This window comes from Hippocampus bargibanti, linkage group LG10 (assembly GCF_051943395.1).
Source record: "Hippocampus bargibanti isolate YZ-2025 linkage group LG10, ASM5194339v1, whole genome shotgun sequence".
In the NCBI taxonomy this organism is placed as follows: Eukaryota; Metazoa; Chordata; class Actinopteri; order Syngnathiformes; family Syngnathidae; genus Hippocampus; species Hippocampus bargibanti.
In genome coordinates this window covers 9,407,349-9,429,533 of record NC_142743.1, presented here as the reverse complement: position 1 = coordinate 9,429,533, position 22,185 = coordinate 9,407,349, and the positions used below count along the sequence as shown (strand labels likewise).

The 22,185-nt window shown below is 40.2% G+C and overlaps 1 protein-coding gene across 1 annotated transcript in view; it reads left to right on the top strand.

Moving 5' to 3' along the window:
- sdk1b (sidekick cell adhesion molecule 1b) overlaps positions 1 to 22,185 on the top strand; it is a 326,663-nt gene that overhangs the window by 197,602 nt on the left and 106,876 nt on the right. Inside the window, exons 8-15 of the mRNA XM_089005907.1 lie at positions 1,927 to 2,102; positions 7,468 to 7,551; positions 8,967 to 9,161; positions 9,301 to 9,417; positions 10,312 to 10,479; positions 14,643 to 14,745; positions 14,858 to 15,031; positions 21,379 to 21,515. Coding sequence (XP_088862033.1) covers positions 1,927 to 2,102; positions 7,468 to 7,551; positions 8,967 to 9,161; positions 9,301 to 9,417; positions 10,312 to 10,479; positions 14,643 to 14,745; positions 14,858 to 15,031; positions 21,379 to 21,515 — 1,154 coding nt within the window. The remainder of the gene's footprint in view (positions 1 to 1,926; positions 2,103 to 7,467; positions 7,552 to 8,966; positions 9,162 to 9,300; positions 9,418 to 10,311; positions 10,480 to 14,642; positions 14,746 to 14,857; positions 15,032 to 21,378; positions 21,516 to 22,185) is intronic.

The window sequence follows — 22,185 nt, the reverse complement described above, 5'->3', positions numbered from 1 at the left end:
GCTAGCTAGCTATGTATCTATCTATCTATCTATGTATCTATATTTTTTAGATAGATATTCATGGAAAATATTTATAGACTAAAACCAATTAAATTCAATGTTTATAAAGCATGAACAATGACTGAAACTCAAAAATGAAATAAAAAAGAAACAAATCAATCAATAAAATAATCAATTCTTACCACTGGTGTCCAAGTCCATTATATGTGGCTCACAAAAGCAAATCATCCGTGTAAACTTGCTTTACCTTTGCTTAAATCTGTAACAAAATTTTCATATTGTCATAAATAATCAATAACTGTGGCATTTTCCAAGAATGTTGTGATCCTGGTGACATTCACTTGAACAATACTTCAACAATTTGAAAGCTAGTAATGTGATCCAAAAAATGACAAGGCTAATTATCTGGAAAAAGGTTTGGAACGTAAAAGAACACGAAGTGATGAGTGGGAAAAATTGTGTTAGTACGTACAAAGTTATAGCGGATAAGTTGTCATGGGCTAGCGAGTCACGAGTGCTTTTTTTGAAGCCTTTGAATGCTGCCTCTTTAATCATATAGTGTTATGCGGGATAAGTGCTAGCATGATAGGCATTAGCACTCCTCTAACAGGTCTTCGATGCTGGTTAATTAACAATTAACACAATAAGCATTTCATTTTATTGAGTTAAATTAGTGCTGTCTGTTGTTATCGTGAAGTCCATTTGAGGACAAAACATGAATATTCAAGCCCCCATTAGCTAATGATGGCAATTCTGTCTTAAAAGACAACCGACGTCTCCGGACAAGTTGTGTCCATAATTTGTAAAATGGCTTCAAATGACTTCTACTGAGCGTATTGTACAAATATTCCACTGCATATAGCTATATTTTACGTTTTAAGACTCGCGCTGAATATTCCGGAAGTCTTGTTTTTGAGTTGGTGACGAGTCCGTACCTGACGTCACTAAAGGAACGCCCCTGACCGAAAAAAAGACACATTGTAGCAGTCCTTCCATCACGTCAATGTATTTTGCTGTACTTGTTTGGTCTGAAAACCTCGTGTTGTACCCAAAAGCCGCCAGAAGAGGGCGACCAAGCTCCATGGAAGGAATTTATCAGCCTGTGGAAACGGGCTGATTAATTCATCACAGGAGCTTCGACACCATTTTCTGCCTCTTTTTGGGTGATACATTTCCCCCTAATGTTGCCTCAAAATGGCACGGAATAAATTATTTAATCAATTGTGAACATGTATGCTTTCCTCTTCAGAACTATTTGAATCATATTCATAACTGGATGTGTAACAAGAAAGCATATTCTCTGAATCTGAAGCCATTGTTTTGATTCTCGAGCAATGCAAGACGTCTTGGCGTGACATCACGAACTGGGGGTGGGACTTTCTGAAAATGCCCAATTCGCAGCTCGATTTTTTGCAGATTTTGGACACTTTAAGTCATTTTTATTTGTGTTTTGCATTTTAATAAAAATATCATACTGCGTGTTTTGGGTATTTTAGATGCTATAAAACTTTTTTCTGATGTCAGTTAGCAAACAAAAAAGTGACGTCGGTTGTCCTTTAAAGGCGGAATTATGGAAAGTGTTGACATGAATATATTATGAATATTTGTAATCGCTGCTTAAAACCTTTTTCGTTGTTTTGTGTTGCCATTTTTTCCAGTACACACAACAAATCAATCATAACAAATGTGAAAAATAATTCCTTCAGAACCCATAGCGACCCGGCAGCTGTCGCTGCTCCTGCTGTAAAAGTCCAATTTCACCGCCAGTCCTTCTCTGAGCTGCAGCTGCTCCATGCAGACAAGCTGGGATTTCTCTGTCGTTCTCCCTGTCAGCAGTCATTTGTTGCCTCATTGATACGTTTACCATCTTCTCCTTTCTTCTCTGTCACTTCATCCTCTTCTACCCCTGCCCCACCCCATCCTCAGAGATGTGGACAGCCTGCTGGTCGTTTGGAAACGTGATGGGCGTCACTTAGCCACTGGGCGTCGGCTGCTGATTCCCGCCCAAGCCTCCTCGGATGGTGGGGAGTATATTTGTGAAGTGTCGCTAGGCAACAACAGCTCCAAAGCTGTAGAGGCCAGGGCGCGCCTAACTGTGATTGGTAAGGTTATACTCTGCAACGGTACGGCTCCTGTGTTTTTGTGTGTGTCGTAAAAGGTTAACTTGACAAGAAATTCATTAATTTTTCACAAAAACATATTTGATAATGACTCATGTTGATCATGATTGTTGTCCCCTGTGTCATTACAGCTAGCTAGCTATCTACTATCTCGTTAGCTATCTCTCTAGCTATCTATCTAGCTATCTTGCTATCTCGCTATCTATCTAACTTAGCAAACTAGCTAACTCCAGGTAGCTAGCTAGTTAGCTAGCTACGTAGCTATCGATCTATATATCTACATTAAAAACTGAATTTCATTTCCTATATGTTTTAATAGTTCTGACAAATATTTAGTTGTCAAAATGTTATTCTGTTCTAAATTATAATTAACACCTGCCTTAAAAGGTCTTCTGAGAGGTCAAGTGATGTCGTGCATGGTGGTGAGTTCAAACTGGATATATTTTTTTATACATACGGTATTTTCCGACGTATAAGGCGCACCCTAAAGCCTTAATTTTCCTCATAAGATGACCCTGTACCTTCACTCCGGTGTGCCTTATACACCAGAAAATACAGTATTATATTTCTTTTTCCTATTTTTAAGCATTGGCCTTATTTTTAATATAAAAAATACAGATAACAAACATAAACAATTACAAACCAATCAAGAGTAAATTCCCCCTGAGACTAAAATCACTCTAATAAATCAAATAGGAACTTATCGCCGGAAATTGCCATTATTGAATGTCCTCCGTGGGACAACACCAGCTAATCTCTTGTCCATCAATAAAGTACATTCATAGAATACATTGGCGCATGTGTGTACACGCGCGTGTGTGCGTGAACACAAGTGAATTTCAGCGTTAAACGTAATTGCAAAAAAAAAAAAAAAAAACACCATGAACATATATGCCTGTTTATCTGCCAGCTAAATTACTATTTTCCACACTGAGCCACAAATCAATGCTGGGTGAGAAAAAAAATGCCCTCAAAAAAAAAAAAAAAAAAAAAAAAGAGAAACACTGGGACACTGTCTTAGACGGAGGCCGTCCTGGATATTTGTGTGGAAATAGAAAACAACCGACCCTGGCAGCCAATGCTTGATTGATGAAATGCTCCCTTCTTATCCGTATGTCGGCGACTTTTTTATTTATTTATTTTTGATCTACTGCGATTGTCAGAGCGTGGGAGCGCTTTAATGCAAAGAGAGCTCGCTAGTGATACTGATAGAATTCTCACAAGTCACAAAGGACCTGCTGGGGCGTACTCGCTCTTTTCATCATCGGGAATGCCTCATCACTGGCTTGTAAATGGGTTGATCGACATTGGTGCTTCACACCATCACACCTAAAAAGCATTAACAAACAAACCACATCAAAATCTCCATCTGGCTAAATCTGGTCCGCTACATCATTTTACTCGACCCGCGAAAGCAAATCAAACTTGTCACACAGTATTCCATGATGCTTGCTAAATGTTACGTCATGGTTTGCGACCAACGGGTGGCAGTGTTGGGCCCCCGCCTGCCGCTGCACGGCTATTGGTCGTTTTAATCAGCGACAGTTGAAAGGACTCCCGGCATGAATTCAATGTCAGCCGTCAGGTTTGTTTTTGTCTTGTCTGTTTTGCTTTGTTTTCAGTTACGTTTTAGTCATCGTTTAGTTTGTTACTTTGGACCTTTGTGTTCTGATGAAATCCTTTTGTTTTGGATTTAATTCCTGTTAATGCTATTTAAGACAATGTGTCAGATACATCCTGTTCCTCCCTCCTCCCTGCTTTTTTAGGGTCCACCTCCACCATTGCAAATCGTGACACTAGCGTCTGAACACATTTTTGAAATTGTCCCATGTAAATCACAATGACAGCTGTTATTTTTGACTTTACAGTGATACATTGGCTTACGAATTTAATTGGTTCCCGGACAGAGCGTTTAGGGCGAAAAGTGTGTATCCCAAAAATTAATTTCCCATAGAAAACCATTAAAATGAAGATAATCCATTCCCATGTCCCCATAAAACATAATTTTCTACTTTCTAATTTTCTCAGCCTTAAAACTACACAAAATATACCTTCTTTTATGTATAATAAATGTGATGTGGTATTATAATTAAAGAAATAAACTGTACGATATAATACAGTGGTTTTATTTACCTTTGTGATGGTCGTTGATGGCTTGATGGAATGGAGTGGCCGGTTTCATCAGCATTAAACACTTGATGAGGAACGTAACCTTCTTCTTTCACCATCTTGAGAAATGATCCATTGTAGGTGCTTTCTCTGTGATAATTTTATCTAGTTCCTCATCAATTGTGTTCTGTTTAGCTGGGTTGATAGCTTTTTGCATCAAGTGTACAAATGGCTTGAGCGGGTTGTTTCTGGAGCTTGATTGATGGGATATTTTAACATTGCAGTCTACACGCTGCCTTTGAACTACTAAAGTTGAAACTCTCTCACTGTCGTCTGCCTGTCTCTTTAATGTTTAAACCACCTCCCCTCACTGCTGCGTTCTTGACCAATCACACGGCTTTAATCAAAGACTGGGGGCGGGGAATAGAGGACAAAAACAGTCAGCTGCCATTTTCCTGTGAGAACAACGGGCTCGTTCGCGAACGACAATTCACTCATTGAGGCAGCTCCGTGTACGAAAAAAGTTTGTATGCCAAAGGAAAGTTCATATGCCAAGGTAGAATTTTCATAAATTTAACGTTCGTAAACCGAAAAGTTCGTAAGCCAAGGGGTTAGTAAACCGAGGTATCACTGTATTTCAAATTTGAAAACTAGTCATTCATCAATTTGTTGTGCGCTCTGTATGTAATATGTGGAGGGCATGAAATATTCGAATGAATCCCCCAAATTCATAACGGCCCCCGAGAAGAAACCGTAACTACAATGTGGCCCACGGCAAAAAAAAATGTTTGACACCTTTGACATAAAGCATTCAAAAACAAAATAAAAATAAACTAGAACGAGGACTAACAACTTACCCCAAAAAAATGTGTCGTAAAATGGATTTTTAAAATGCTTTAAAAGACCTTGGCCGTCGTTTTGAGGGGAGGGAGGGAAAACATCATATTGATCTGAATTTCAAAGCATTTACGCTTTGGTCTGACTTCAGTTGACAGTTTGTTATGTGTGCATCATAATGGCTAAGTGCTGAGTCACCTTGTTTACATTATACTGTACTTCGCTAATTAACCCGAGTCAGCAAACCTCAGAGCCCTACTGGGTTTAGATTAAATACGCATATCTTTAAAGCACTATTTCTCATAGTAAATGATGTAAATCCAATTAATCCGTTCCGCATAAATGTTAAAGAAAAAATAGAAATGGATCTTCATACTAGTGGGATCGACTTCAGCACGCCTGCGACTCTCGTGAGGGATGAGCAATTTGGTTAACGAATGGATGAATATTCAAAAATGTTCAGTCAGTCTCTTTTCAACCCTAATTGCGTTATTTTCATTTTGTCGGTTATAGATTGTATAGATGGGGCTTAATATGATTTTAAAATATGCAGTCATTCCAAGGTGTTTGATGCTCTTGTTTAAAAACAAATTACATCCGATGTCAACTACATTATCCCTCAGAGCTCGCAATCTGTCTGCCTGTGGGAAAACTCTAAGTATATACATTACATTTAGAAATTTTAATGTACTGTATTTATATATTATATTTGGAAATCATATCTATATTTGTATATAATATTTGAAAAAGTCAATATATTTATATAGTATATTTGGAAAACTTTATTATATTTATGTATTATATTTGGAAAACATTTCTATTTTGTTATATTATATTTGGAAAGTTTCAATATATTTCTAAATCATATTTGGTAAACGTATATATACAGGGATGAGAATCTTCCGGCGATCGGCAGATTTCCGACTTTCTCAGACCAAAATGACCATTCTTGAGAAAAGCGCAAATTTTCGCAGTTCATTTCCTGTTTCGCAGTTCATTTCCTGTTTCGTATATATATATATATATATATATATATATATATATATATATATATATATATATATATATATATATATATATATATATATAATATATATAAATGAATGCGATATATATATGATATGCGAAAATTCTATTTGGAAATATATATATATTTACATATTATTTTTGGAAAACTAATATATTGATATATTATATTTGGAAAACTTTTACACATTTCTATCTTATATTTAGAAAATCTTTTTCATTCATTGAAGGCGCACCTTGTACTCCGGTACCGCCTTATACACTGGAAACTATGGTACATTGATTATAAATGGAAATGTTTGGTTTTCGACCAAATCACCAGAGCTTTTTATTTTTATTTTTTCACAGATCTCATTCATCATGTAGTTGTAAGGCAGCTCATAATGGGTGTTCTTACATATGTGACCAATACAAAGTACGCATCCCCAGTTCAAGGCCAAGTGGGCCGTTCGATATCCCTTGACAAATAAAAATGCTCTGTTACGAATCTGCACTCAGTCATTTCTCTACCGAAACCCGTTGAGTGTTTGTGTGTGCCTCAAACCTCAAACTTCATTATTCAGTCGCATTTCTATTCTGCCCGCTAATCGGAATATGTATGACACGGGGAGTCAGTTGTGCTGTGTTGCCATCACCAACAACAAAAGATCTGTTTTCGTTTTCCCCCGCTGCTTTACCGCCACACAAGCGGGGCCCCGGCTGAAGCGCCCCTGAAACCTAAACGAGCAAAACAAGTCAAAAACATGTTTTGCTTTTGTGTGCAAGCGCTTGTGTGTGTGTGTGTGTTTCTGTGTGTGTGCGCGTCTTTATCCTAGAAACTCACCTAACTCAAGGCAATAAAAAAAAAACGTTTGCTTTATCAGTGTCCTGCCACCGAGCTCGTATTTAGTTTTTTTTCTTTCTTTTTTTACCACGGAGCTTTTGTTTTTCTTAACACAGCATCACACACCCCAAACTCCCAATTGTGCTCAATAAACACACAAGCCGATGCTTCGTGTGCTTTAAAAGCAAAGCACAAAGCGCGACTTAAAAAAGGCGTTGTCGTCAAATAGAATAAATATTGAAGCCACCCGTTCCCCGTATGCCATCATAAACGTACACTTTCTTTGTGTGCGTTGCTCAGATTCCGCACAATTGAAGAGGACTTTTTGATGTATTTTTCTGCCAGATATTCAAAGTGTTCCGCGCCTCTTCTTTCAACTTTATTATAGCAGTGACGAAAGCACGCGTAGGCTTGCAAAAGGGGACAAACTCATCGGGGGAAAAAAAAAGTAATACCGTGACAGGAAGGTCATGCGGGGGAAAAAAATAACAGACTGTCTTCTACATTGGCAATGTGTGACATTTTCTTGTTTTGTTTTTGTTTTCTCTCCAGAGCCACCTTCTTTGACCGCTCAACCCCAGTGGAAGATCTTCGCTCAGATTGACAAAAATGTAGAAATTCCCTGCTTGGCCGCAGGTATGTTTGGATGTTTTGATGAGCAGATGTGGGCTTTGTCTCCTTCTTCCCAAATGTTCCTCTACATGGGTCCCACTTGCCAGATGACAAATGTAAAGGCAGCAGTGGAGCGAGGGAAGGAGGGGGGAGAAAGAGGGAGAGAAAGAGAGAAATATAGAGCGAGAGGGTGGAGGAAGAGAGGGGAGAGAGAGAGAAAAGGGAAAGAGGGGGAGAGAGAGAGGGGAGAAAGATAAAGGGAGAATGAGAGAGAGAAAAAAGAGAGAGAGGAGGGAGCGAGGGAGAGACAGAGATATAGAGAGAGGGGGAAGAAGAGAGGATAAGAAAGAGAAATGGAAAGAGACAGAGAACTAGAGAGAGAAAAGGAGGCAGAGAGGGAGATAGGGGAGAGACAGGGACAAAGGCAGCGAAAGAAAGAGATTGAGGGGAAGAGAGAGAAAGAGAAAAGAGAGATAGAAAGAGGGAGCGAGAAAGACAGAGATTCATATATCAATATATTATTATTATTATTATTATTATTATTATTATGCAGTTATGTTTATGATTATTGGTATTATTGTCGGTAGTCGAGTGGTTAGCACACCGTCTTCACAGTGCAGAGGTCGCCGGTTCGCATCCCGGTCCGGCCTCCCTGTGTAGAGTTTGCATGTTCTCCCCGGGCCCGTGTGGGTTTTCTCCGGTTTCCTCCCACCCTCCAAAAACATGCAAAGCAGGCAGATTGACCACTCCAAATTGTCCCTAGGTGTGAGTGTGAGAGTGACTGTTGTACGTCTTTGTGTGCCCTGCGATTGGCTGGCAACCAATTCAGGGTGTCCCCCGCCTCGTGCCCGAAGACAGCTGAGATAGGCTCCAGCGCCCCCCGCGACCCTAATGAGGAATAAGCGGTACGGAAAATGGATGGATGGATTATTACTATTACATCCGTGGTGGGGCGTGTGTATCCCGAAAAGTAGTGCTTCATCCAAGGTTTAATTTTCATAAATTTAACGTTCGTAAACCGAAAACTTCGGAAGACAAGGTGTTCGTAAACCGGGGGCCCACTGTATTATTATTATTATTATTATTATTATTATTATTATTATTATTATTATTATTATTATTATTATTATTCATAGCATGGTGTTGAGGTTGGTACTGCAGGAAAAAATATTTTGATGCATGATTAACTAATTAACTGCATAAGATGATTTCAATTTTAAAAAAAATCTGAAAACAGTTTGACAGATTTATGACACTTTTTTCCCAATATTATTTCAATTATTATTCAGTCACATTGTACAAAATAGGTTTCTTCCATTTTTTTGCATGTCATGATCTGGCCGACCTGCCATTAAAAAACAAAACAAAAAACATTTATTTTTTTTCGAAGCTATTCCTCTCCTCATTGTGTTTATCCCTCACTCCCCTTGCTTGTGCAGGTGTTCCCCCGCCCAGGATTGATTGGTACAAGGACGCCGTGCCTCTATCCAAGCTGGCCAACCCTCGTTACAAGATCAGCAGCGCAACAGGACTGACGGTGCGACGAGTGCAGCCGTCGGATGGCGGCATATTCCAGTGCTTCGCCCGCAACGTTGCCGGAGAGACGCAGGCCCACACGCAGCTCCTTGTCTCCAGTGAGTTCTTCCGACCATGCCGTCATTCTCCCACACTAGCTGTTCCCCGTTTGTGTCTATCAGATGGCAGTGAATGTCTGAAAATCATTCACCATCAATTCCCTTCCTGCTCCAATTTTGCTCTCTCGCACCGTTTCAGATGCGCCTCCCAACTTTGCCGTGCGTCCATCTGACAAAACCGTAACTGAAGGGAACACTGCCGTGTTTATATGCCAGACAAGTGGCGCCCCAAAACCTGCCATCACCTGGAGGAAAGGTACACAAAAACGTACACATGCTCTAGCTATGTGTCTGAAATCTTAAGTAAGGGAGTTTGGGCCTGTCACATTCTGAGCTAGGTGACTGAAATATGGTCCAAGATGGCACCCGAGTAGGCAGCCGTCAGCAAGTGCTCTCACGAGCATTTTGTCACTTTGTGTTGTTGTGCCTCATGTGGATCGGATACGGATTGTTTTTCAGCATGTTTGGCATTCATCAAGGAGGAGACTGTGCTGAGCAGTTGCGCCTTTTCGGCAGCACGAATATGCCAGCACTGTTTTTGATCAGGAGGACTGTCGGTCGCATTTGACTGTCATCGCTTGCCAATCGGGGGTGATTGTTCTTTTTATTGCACCTGTCCTGGGCAGCCTTTTCACAGCGCCGCTTTGTTCAGCGGAAAAGTCGGTGAACTGTCGTGGCTTGGAATTGAAGCGGATTTATGTGAGACAATCTGTTTTCCTCAATGGATGCTACATCTTCATGTTTGCCTTCAACATTTAGCTTCTCGTTGATGTGCACGTTCCAACATGACGTCCCTGATCCACTGGTGAAAAGGAGGCTATGATCCAATCCTCTTTCATCTAGAACTGCTTCATGCAACAAAGAGGGTGCAGAAAGTGTTTAAGATTGAATGACTGTTTGTCTTTTGTGTTGTGTTTTTTTGTTGTTGTTTTGACGATGGCACCGCGAGTGTGTCTGCCTTTCCAGCAGCTCCTGTATTTTGTTTTTTATCTTTCTTTCCTTTTCTCTTCCTCCCCTAACTTTGCTGCTGTGACATGTAAATTTCTCCACTGAGAGACTAATCAAGGCTAATCCAATCCAAACTGGGCAAATGACAGTCAGTCATAACGTCATTTTGAGGAAGTGCATGTACGTTTCTTCTGTGTTATAGGCTCGCAGGTGTTGGCAAGTGGTTCCGTGCAGGTCCCTCGGTTCAAACTCTTGCAATCAGGCAGCCTGCAGATCCAGCCTGTCACCTTCCAGGATTCGGGAGAATACACCTGCATCGCTTCCAACTCGGAGAGGAGCATCAACGCCACGGCCAAACTCACTGTCTGGAGTAAGACGCCATTTTTTTATTTTTATTTTTTTACAAATAATGGTTTCTTTTTTATACCTGAATAAATGGAATTGGAGAACGGCATGGGGCGGGGACGTGTATCTATTCTAAGGGGATATAGGGCGGCAAACCTCCCACAAAATCCCAAACCCAAATGTAGCCGGGACTCAGGATACCTTTACAATATATAAGTATTGTATTTTCCAGACTATAAGATAAGGCGCACCCCCAATGAATGAATGTTCCAAATGTTTTCCATATATAAGGCGCAACGGATTATAAAGCGCACCTTCAATTAATGACATGTTTAAAAATGAGTTTTATATACATGTATCTTCTTCTCTACCTTTGTTTTCATATATATATATATATATATATATATATATATATATATATATATATATATATATATATATATATACATATATATATATATATACACAGTAAAGTCTCGTTATATCGATATCGGATATATCGATAGTCCCGGTTATATTGATACTATTTCTATGCACGCACGGATAAAATTACATGCAAACAGGGTCGGATATATCGATAGTCCCGGTTATATCGATAACGAGCTGACACTGGATATATATATATATATATATATATATATATATATATATATATATATATATATATATATATATATATATATATATATATATATATATATATATATATATATATTGTGATATCATGAGAGGATAGCTCTCAGCGGTACAGGACAAGAAGTGCAATGGACGACAGGTTTGGATACAAACAAAGGTTTTAATCAAGGGTTTCAGGGGGAATTCACAAGCAACAAAGGTTTGAATAGTGTCCCTTCCAATACTTGAGTCTCTTCTGAGGTAAAACTGAAGAGGGAGTTCTTTTCCAAGAGTCTCTAGGCCTCACCCCTCTTGACGTCCTCCTCATGTAGCCTAGCCACCTTTAGCGAGGTCCAAATCCAGTGTCCTGTCATGTGGTCCCAACTGGCAATGAGTTCCACGCAGCAATCAACTTCTTCACAGAGCACAGCAATCGAGCTTGTCTTTCCCCAAACTCCACACTCAGAGGCTCTCTGCCTTAAGAGCCTTACCTGCCAATCCCGCCCTGATCAGCTGCAGGTGTGTGGTTTTAATTGCTGCTTCCACAAGACACCTTATATTATATGCATACTGTAGTTTATATACATATATCCATGTAATTTTACCAATCTTCCTCCTTTAACATTTTGATGTTCTTTTGGGTTTTCATGGAAGTTTGGCCTTAAAAATTTCAGGAAAAAAAATTGAGATACTACCATAATTTCTGGTGTATAAGGCACACTGGAGTATAAAGCGCACCCCAAATGAATGGTGTATCCCCAAAAATAATAAAGGCAAATCCAATCCATTCCAATTCAATCCAAACTGTATCCATATATAAGGCGCACCTTCAATGAATGAAAAATGTTATCCAAATATAACGTCTGAATATATAAAAGTATTCCAAATAATAATAATAATAATATTATCATCATCATAATATTATTATCATCATCATCATCATTTTTAAGCCCCTTTCAAAACTCTCAAGGTCACTTTACACTCACAGGATCAGTTTTTCTGTGGGTGAGCAGCGGAAGCCACACGCGCAAGCCTTCACTCATATAAGGCACGTAAGGTGCTACAGTAGAGGCTAGGCTTACGCACTACTTCTTCTACAGGGGAAAATTGAGTCTGTGGCTGCTGACAGTCATTGCATGACCTGTTGTGGCTCAATATGACTTCACATATAAGGCGGATTATAAGGTGCATGGTCATATTTTAAAAAAAATGAAGGCTTTTGGGTATGCCTTATAGTCTGAAAAATACGGTCGATAAATTGAGTGTTTTTTTGTCATGCCCAAGAATGGCAAAGTGACCCTTTTATCTTTTTCATTTTTCATTATTTGTCTCTGTGAAGAAAATGTTTGGCCACACCTGCGGGAAACTAAATAGAGCATTGACCTCCATCAAAGTAATCTTCAACTAGTGTCGTCTTCCAAAGTTTTATCCAAGTTAATTTTATATATTTTGTGCAAAGCTTCTGATGAAAATGCCAAGTGATGAAAGTGAAACCTCATTGGCAGAGGTAAAAAAGAAAATCCTGAAACTCAATTGGTCCTTGACCAAACATTTGGCTCACCTTCACAGCAGCCTAAATGTCGTTTTATTTATTGATAAAAGGGGAGAATTGTTTTTCCCCGGCCCCCATCGGCCTTGACAAAGTTAAGTGGAAATACAGCATTATTTTTTTATATCAAAACAAAGTTGGACGGGCGTGACGTCCTTGGCGGAGGAACAACCGCGTGAAATCCTTCAATATGTATCCGTTGCAGATGTGGAACACTAATTAAGCCGTCGCTGTCGGGTGGCATTCGTTCAGCATCGCAAACAGCCGCTCGCGATTGCCGATCGATGTCGCCGGCAGATGAGATGACCAATAAATCATGTGATTGCCCGGGCAGGAGGACAACTGAGTGGGCGCTAAACGTATCGATTGGCTCATTTTTACATTTATTCTGCCAGCTTCACATTAAATACTGCAGGATTCGATTATGCCCGCGGACTGTGGGGATGCTCGCCGTCAATGCTTCTTTGCCGGGTGATTCATCTCAATCGCCGGCGTCCGCAGTGAATGAGCCGGTGACGATCCGATGTGCATGTTTTTATTCCCTTTTCATCGTTGGAATTGAATATGACGCGTTCAGCACTTTTGAGACGACGACAAAGCACGACGGAGGTGTGCGTTTAGAGCAGATAAAGCACGTCCTTGTTCCATTGTGCTTCACTAATTTTCAGCTGAAACGGTGACTAATTGATTTTTCACCAGTCAGGCGTCATCTTGCGTCCATGTTTCAAATAAGCACAGCATCATGTTAGACAAATCTACTTTTGCTGGACTTTTTATTTCTTAACGGTATATTTATCGTCAAATGCTTAGTGAGAAGAATAAGAATGCACCGCAAGAGCAAGCATTATTATTTAGTTTTTGAAAAAAATCAACTTAAATATTAGTTATGACCGAAATGGATTAGGCAGCGATTCTTTACAGGTACTATGAGTGAAATCCATTCAAGCAAAACCATTTTTTGTAATAGTATGTATTTCTATTCTTTTTAATTATTATTAATTTATATATTTTTATATATTTTATATATATATATATATATATATATATATATTTTTTTTTTTACTTTTTATTTTTTTACTTTTATTTTATATTTTTTAAATTGCATTTTCTGTGTAGTTCTCATGTTTATATTTATAATTGTATTTCATTTATCGCATTCTATTTGTGATTGTATTTTATTTGTTATAGTACCTATGCTTGTCTGTGACTGTAAAGTGTCCTTGAGAACTTTGAAAGGCGCTTAAAATGTAATGTATTATTATTATTATTATTATTGAACATACATTCTAAAGTCTCGTTATATCGATATTGGATATATCGATAGTTCCGGTTATATCGATACTATTTCTATGCACGCACGGAGAAAATTACATGTAAACAGTGTCGGATATATCGATAGTCCCGGTTATATCGATATTTTTTCGGACTCCCTTGAATATCGATATAACGAGACTTTTCTGTATTTATTTATGTATTTATGTTTTTCTATTTTTTACTTATAATTTATATTTTTTATATTTATTGTATTTATTATATTTGTTTATCGTATTTATTGATTGTATTTATTTATGGATCTATTTTTTATTTGTCATTGTATTTATTGTAGTCATTGTATTATGTTTTTATTTATTTATTTATTTATTTATTTATTTATTTCGATTGCAAAAGTAAATTACACATCACTGTGTATTAGACAAGTATAGACTGGTGGTTGACTGGTTAGCGCGTTTGGATTGTCTCTCCGTGTCTGTGTGGCTTTTCTCCGGGTATTCTGGTGGTTTCCTCTCACTTTCCTAAAAACATACATGGCACGTTAATAGAACACTCGAAATTGTCCCGAGGTGTGAGGATGAGCATGGGTGGTTGTTTGCCTCTGTGTGCCCTGCGATTGGCTGGCAACCTGTTCAGGGTGTCCCCCGCCTACTGCCCGAAGACAACTGGGATAAGCAGATCGTAAAATTTATGGATAGATGAATGAAGAGAGTTATTTCACTCCCAGCACTAACCACTGTGTTGCCTTCCAGGTCGTACGGCCATCTCTGTGCCCCCCTCTGACCTGCGTGTCATCAAAGGCACCACAGCGTTTTTGGCCTGCAATGCTACACATGACCCCAGAGTCAACATCAGGTACCAGCTTGTTAGTTTGAGAATGGAAGCTTTTTGTCCGCCGTCCGTTCTCGCTGTCGCGATAAAAAAAAAAAAAACAACAACAACAACAATCCGCTCATCTCTGTTACAGCTTCAAGTGGGAGCGAGGCAATTCACCCATCCTGACCAGCAGCGGGGGACGTGTCTCTGTGCGGCAAGGCTCCCTCACCATTGGCCAGACTTGGTCAGGTGACATCGGCGATTACACTTGCACTGTGATCTCACAGGCCGGCAACGATTCCCACTCTGCACGCCTGGAAGTCATGTAGGTTTTTTTGTTTGTTTGTTTTTTTAATGGGGAAAAAACAGTATTTTGACATGACTCCTCATGACCCCCCTGTCCCTGCCTACCCCTCCTAAAAATTTAAATACAGTAAAGTCTCGTTATATCGATATCGGATATATCGATAGTCCCGGTTATATCGATACTATTTCTATGCACGCACGGAGAAAATTACATGCAAACAGGGTCGGATATATCGATAGTCCCGGTTATATCGATATTTTTTCGGACTCCCTTGAATATCGATATAACGAGACTTTACTGTATAAAATAATATAAGGCCCCAAACAGTGACTAATTTAGGCGCACTGACTAATACGAAAATAACAAATTGAAATTATGTCTGTAGTGTCCATAAGGGCGATTAATCACTAATTGATTAGTCACTCAATTATTTTCTCGATTAATCAATGACCCGTATCCTTTCAAATTCTTTCATTTACATTCTGTCATTCGACAACAGGATATTTTTTTTCAAATTGGCGCTATGCAAAATGCTCAAACGTGCATTAACTCATTCACTGCCATTCCCAAATTGAAAAGTGTGACGCCATTCCCGGATTTGTTTTTTTTTTTTTCCTGTGCGGGGTGCTGATGAAGTGCTGATCAAACCTCTGGAAATGTTTCCCCTCCTACGAGGGGGCAGCATTTGCCTTTTGTCTATGTTTGCGCTTTGTTACAGCTTCAGCATGTTGTGAAAGCGCTATATAAATTAAATCAATTTGGGTCTTGTCTGGTGTGGTATATATATATATATCTCTAGCCACTGATATATATATATATATCATCCTCTGTTCCCCATATATATATATATATATGGAGCTTGGATATATATATCCCCGGCCTCCTTCCTTACGGCTTGTGTACAGTCTCAGGGTGCTGGACTTGGGATGGAACCCTCCGTTGGTATATGCCACGTTTGATGGACACTTGCGTTAGTGGCTTTCCATTTGCTTCAAGTGTGGTTTTCCACATCCTCATCGAGTTTGCAACGAAGGCTCTCAGGGTCCTGTTGACCTTATACAACTCCAAGCATTCAGTGATCCATGTGTGTGGCATCGAGTCATATGCTTTCTTGTAATCAATCCAGGCTGTGCACAGGTTGGTATGTCGGGACCTGCAGTCTTGAGCGACTGTTCTGTCAACCAGCAGCTGATGTTTGGCACCTCTAGTATCTCTACTAATGCCTTTCTGTGCTTTGCTCATGTATTGATCCATGTGTCCACTTATCTTAGCCGCAATGATGCCTGACATGAGCTTCCATTGTATTTTGGCCGATAGTTGGAAGGAACTGCACCCTTTGAGGAATCCTTTATGATCAGGATTGTTCGCCCTTCGGTTAGCCATCCATCGGTGAGTCCCATCCATCAGCAACTGGTTCATTTGTGCTGCTAGGCGCTCGTGGAGAGCTGTGAGTTTCTTTAGCCAGTAGGTGCCGTCCAGTTTTTCATACCTGAGACTCTTCCTTGTATATCTGCCGCTGTGATGGTAACTGGGTTCTGTTCAGGGAGGTTGCTGTGCTCCTCTTTCAGAGTCACCAGCCATTGTGCACTGCTGTTATGTGAGACCTCCTTCTCCCAGTATCCTTTCCAGTATCCTTCAGTTTCCAGCCTTGGAGGGTCTGCTCTGCTGTTAGAACCCTGCCACAGAGCGTACACTTTCGCAGGTTGTGTTGCGAACAGCCTGTTTAATCTTCTGGCCTCGTTCTCTTTCGTGTACGTACAGCCGCCCCCATTTCAAGCTCAGATAATTCCAGACCTATATAATTTAGGAATTAACTCTTTTTTTCTGATAAAAAAAGAGAGTCTAAGGCAGGGGTGTCAAATTCTGGTCCATCAGGGCTCTAGTCATACATATTTTCCAAGTCTCCCAGGTGTGTTGCAACAGGGAGACTTGGAAAACATGCAGGACTATTGCCCTTGAGGACCGGAGTTTGACACCCCTGGGCTGAGGTTTCTTATGCTACATGGAATGTTTATGCCGTCCTAAAACTCAATATTCTGTGGGTCCTGGAATTTGAGTGAAAATGACAAAAACCCTGGCACTGGATTGGACATATTTTTTCACATCGTCTGTCAGCGAATGAGTTAATTATGAATCAGTGATGTCTGTCAATCAAAAAACAATCATCAAAAAATATAAATTATAGTTTTTTTTTCCAAAATGAAACTGGTATCTTACAAATGTCAAGGATGTACAGGATGACAAAAATGTTATAATACTGCATTTACTGATAAGAAGCTGAAATTCTGAGAATTTTAACGCCTATATACATATAGCCTCTCAACAATCCATCGATTATCAAAAATAATCTGCTTCGGGCTTCCTGCTGTTAGATTAAAACTAACGATTCAATTTGTTCAATTGTTGGAACAAGTCACCCGCTGTCACCAAAGACCAGCTCCAGCACACCCACATCCTTACTTGTGGTGAGCGCCATCATTCGGCAAATAGTCAGCGCTGGTTCAAATATACATTACAAGTGTTTCCCTTGGTTTAATTTGTCATCGCTTTTTAATAACTGCTTCTTGTGCAAAAGCGGGGCAAAGTAGGTTCCAAATGAGGCGTTCATATTAAATTACCTCCAATGTATATTTCACCCAGCCACCCTCATTACAGCCGCTGTGAGAGAATGCTCGCAGGTAGGGGTCATTATATATTAATATGCTACTCGTGTGATGTATTTATAAACGATACCTATGCTATATTTATAAAACTCGCAGGGCGAGAGGGCGCGAACCTGGTCCGCTTTGTTCGGAGCCATTGTGAGTGAAGAGGTCGCGCGTCAGCTGAAGTGTCTCTGTGTTTACGTCTATGAAGTGGGGCAAGCCAGATGGTAAATTACGAATTTGGTCCGCGTGCTCGTCTGCGCGTGTGCGAAAGTGACATTCTCGTTAGCTCGCTATCATCGGGTCACGGGGGCTAACAGACGCTAGCGGCTGAGGAGACAGACTAATTATCAGCAGGTTATTGGTTCGACTCTCACAAGGCCAATCCATGTGTTTGTCACTCTTGGCGGTGTGCGCCGGTGCACGTGTGTGTGCGCGTAGCCTCAGCCCGAGAGGGAAGCGGTCCAACATTTTTCTGTGCTCATCCATTAATTAATGCAGTCATGTCAGCTCTGAGAAGAAAACATCAATCTCATTGCCCCCAACAGTCCTCCTTTCACTTCCTCGCATCCCGTTGGAGCGACGCCACCTTTAACTTGGAGCGACGCCACCTTTAACATCACCTTCATCTGTCTGCCATCCTCCTCGCAAGTGTTTGAAATATGAAGCGCCTCATCAGCGACGACAAAAAAAGAAACGGGTGATTATGTGGTGTTGTGACAAACCATCGATCCTTTTTTTTCTCGAATGCGCTTCCTCAAAGGCTTGTCATGTGCTGGAGCATCACCAAGATTATTTTAGGCCAAAGGCAGGTGCCTGACGTGTTCGCCGAGAGTCAAATAGTCCACAGTGATGAATGAATTCATTATTAGCCAAACGCAAGATTGTTAGTTATTCTTTGCATCCAGTCGGAGTTCACGATGCGTTGTGCGCCGACCTTCATTCAACGTGGCATCTCACAAAAGGGAGCCGACCACTCGCGTTGGTTCAAATAAATCTTTTTATGATGCCACACGAAAGAAGCAACAATTAGCCACAATGGTGTCAGTGTACAGCTTGCATTGTAACATAAATGCATACCTACGAACGACTCTGGTTTTGCTGTAATGAGTACGGTATTCATGATCCCGGTTTATTCATGAAAATTATGGTTTCCAATAAAAACAATAAGTGAAAAAGTGTCAAAATAGTAAATACCCAATGTTCATTCCAAACACGAGATCGCTTAGGATCATATCTAAAATTTAGAATAAGCGATCGGTACAGTGCTGTTAGCTTCCTTTAGATCACAGGTGTCAAAGTCAAGGCCCGCGGGCCAAATCCGGCCCGCCACATCAATTTTTTTCGGCCTGCGAAAGCAAATCAAACGTATGAAATTCCATGATGCTTGCTAAATTCTTAACCAAAATGTCATATTTTTGGATATAAACCACAATAACAGTCATTATTCTTGACTTCAGATTTGATAACTAGTTTTTCATTCATTTGTTGTGTGCTCTATATGTAATATGTGGATCGAATTAAACATTCTCATGGCTTCCCCAAATTCATAACGGCCCTCGAGAGGAAACCATACCTCCAATGTGGACCGCGGCAAAAAATGACTTTGACACCCCTGCTTTAGATGAATTGCGCATACGTGTGCTATGGATCATTCCTGGAATCGAGTCAAGAGTTAGCATCGTTATTATCATTGTCATGCAGTGGCATCTGCAACAAAAAGTGTAAAATCAAAAGATAACTACAGTAGTTTCGGGAGGAATACTCCCAAGCATTTCCTGGGTTTATACTTCGGTCAAGAAAGGTGAATGTGGATAATGTTAATGTGGATGTCTTTCAAATTTGAGTTTGTTCATCGCTATTTTTGTCAACCCATAGTAGTGTAGTGTAGAGTAGATATGCATATTTGAAGTGACGAACAATGTCTTCCAATTCATTGTACTTTTCTTTTCAAACAAGATTGGTTATTAAATGTTTGGTTAATTGTAAAATATTTCTGTTTTCCTTTCTTAAAATAGTAGCAAACCTGATACAGTGATACCTCAGCTTGCGAACTTAATTGGTTCCCAGAAAGTGTGTGGAGGACAAAAAGTTTGTCTTCCAAACATTTATTTCCTATAAGAAACCATTAAAATGAGAATAATCCGTTCCCAGGTCCCAATAAAACATAATTTTCTACTAAATAAGCCTTAAAACTACACAAAATATACCATATTTTATGTAGAATAAATGTGATGTTGTATTGTAATTAAAGAAATAAACTGGACTGTAAAATAAAGTCGTTTTATTTACCTTTGTGTGGGTAGTTGTCAATGAATGACGAACTTCCAGTTTATCTCTTGATAATATCTGAGTGAAGTTGCCGTGCTTTCTTGGCGATAATACCCTCGCTTACACTGTCCCCTGCTAGGTGCTTTTCATTAATCCAAATCAACAGAAGTTTTTCTTTTGTCATCTTTGGCTTAACACTAGCCTGTTGTGGGGTCTTTTTCGGTCCATAATAGCAAAAGTATCCTCGATAACAAACTAGGTCCACACTCAAAGAAAGGAGGTGACGAAAACTAGTCTACCAGCCACCATGGTGGTGTTCGACCGTGTGGTTTTGTGTTCTTTCGCCGAAAACTAGTACACCAGCCACCGTGGCGCTCTGTGTGGTTTGGTTTGTCCGCCGAAAACTAGTTTGTCAGCCAAGAGTGCATGCTGGCGAATTTAATGTTCGTGAGGCCAAATTTTGTGAGCTAAAGCGTGCGTAAGATGAGGTATCACTGTATTTTCATTTTTCACAAGCATATCCATGACATTGATTTGTATGGTGTTTTTCGCCTTTAGCCATATTACTAGGCTTTTCTGGTTTCAGAAGTTGGCAGGTATGTCAATGGATTGTCCTGTCAAAATGACTTGCAGCCAATATTGTCTACTGGCAACAAAAGTGAGGACACCACAGAGGGAGAAATTATCTCAAATGTGTCTTTGTCCCTCCCCGGTGCCATTTGGGTGTAATCCGACGGGTCACATGACAATATGGGGATGGCCGGATGGAAACATCGGGAACACAATTTTCACGAAGTGATGTTTTAATATATTTTGAGTATATAATTCAGAAAAAAATTGTAAATTAATATGTGAAACTGGATGAAAATTGACCACGGGCTGCATTTGGCCCCTTCTTGGCCGGACTTTGTACATGTCTGTAATAGAATTAGCTTGTGGTTACAAGGTTAAGAGAATAGTCAGCAGAAATTTCCTTAGTTCCGACTCGGCTAGCTTTTTGTTTTCTGATATTGATACTGTGTCGATTGCGAATGCAGAAAGACGTTGCTATGTCGCTCTAAATGAGTCCATTTGTTGTAATGTAGAGCGTCTTGCGGGAGCTAATCAGGGGAATGTTGCTAATCTGATGAAGTTTATTTTTTTATAACAACAATTTTGGAATCAGCGTTCAAATTTAAGATTTAATCAGCAACACCGCTGTAATTTGACATATTTTACGAAGTTATGTCCTTTTTTTCCCCCTTGCTATTGGTTTTGACATTCACTGCTCTGTGTTTTGTTATTCCAAGAAGCTCTGAATTCACCTTTACCGTTTTCATTGTCAATGGTGTGCCATGAAAAATGCACAAGAAAAAAATATGAAGGTTTTAATCGCTTTTGTCCTGTACTGTAACCTCACTGTCAAACTTTTCTTAGTGTGAAGGTTTGTTTTCTTTTTGTGGTTCGCAGAGAGTTGCCACATTCTCCTCGCTCCCTGGCGGCGCGTCTCAACGACTCCGACTCACGTTCGGTCTTGCTCTCTTGGCTGCGTCCGTTTGATGGCAACTCTCCGCTTCTCTACTATCTGTTGGAGCTCTCTGAGAACAGTATGTATACGCATGCGTGTGTGTCTGTGGTTGGGTGGGGGTGGTCGCAGTAATTTATAGCCCGATAGCGGCAAACAGCTGTTAGTTTGCCATCTAGCAAGCACCCATATACGCTCATCTATAAGGCAGACATATGGGGAATCATGTTGCTTCATAAAAATACGTCCAGGTTTCCGAGATATAAATTGTAAACCCCCAACACCCCTCGCCGGCCTCATCCTCTCTTTCTCACTCTCTCACTCTCGCTGTCTCTCATCCCTCTGTTGACGCAGCTGTTTGCAACAGCAGGCCACGTCCTTTTTCAGATGGCATACAGAGGGGGAACAAGGATTGAGGAATAGAACGACAAGATGACTGACTACTTTCTCTCTCCTTCTGTTATGTGCACACTACACCGAGAGCCTCTTTGCCCCCAACTTTTATAAAAATTGAATTCACAAACGTAGCGCTTAATGGTTTCTTCAGCCGTCATCTGTACTTCTTTGAAGGTGTCGGACGTTTCGCTTCTTATCCAAGAAAGTTTCTCAGCAAACTAAAGTCTTACTGGTAGTTTAGGCCCGATATAAATATCCCTACTGTCCAGGATTGGCGGTGCCGGACTCTGCTATGATAGGTCCCCGCGCTCAGGTTGGGGGGGGGGGGGGGGGGGGGGGCAGAGGACTACTCCCTG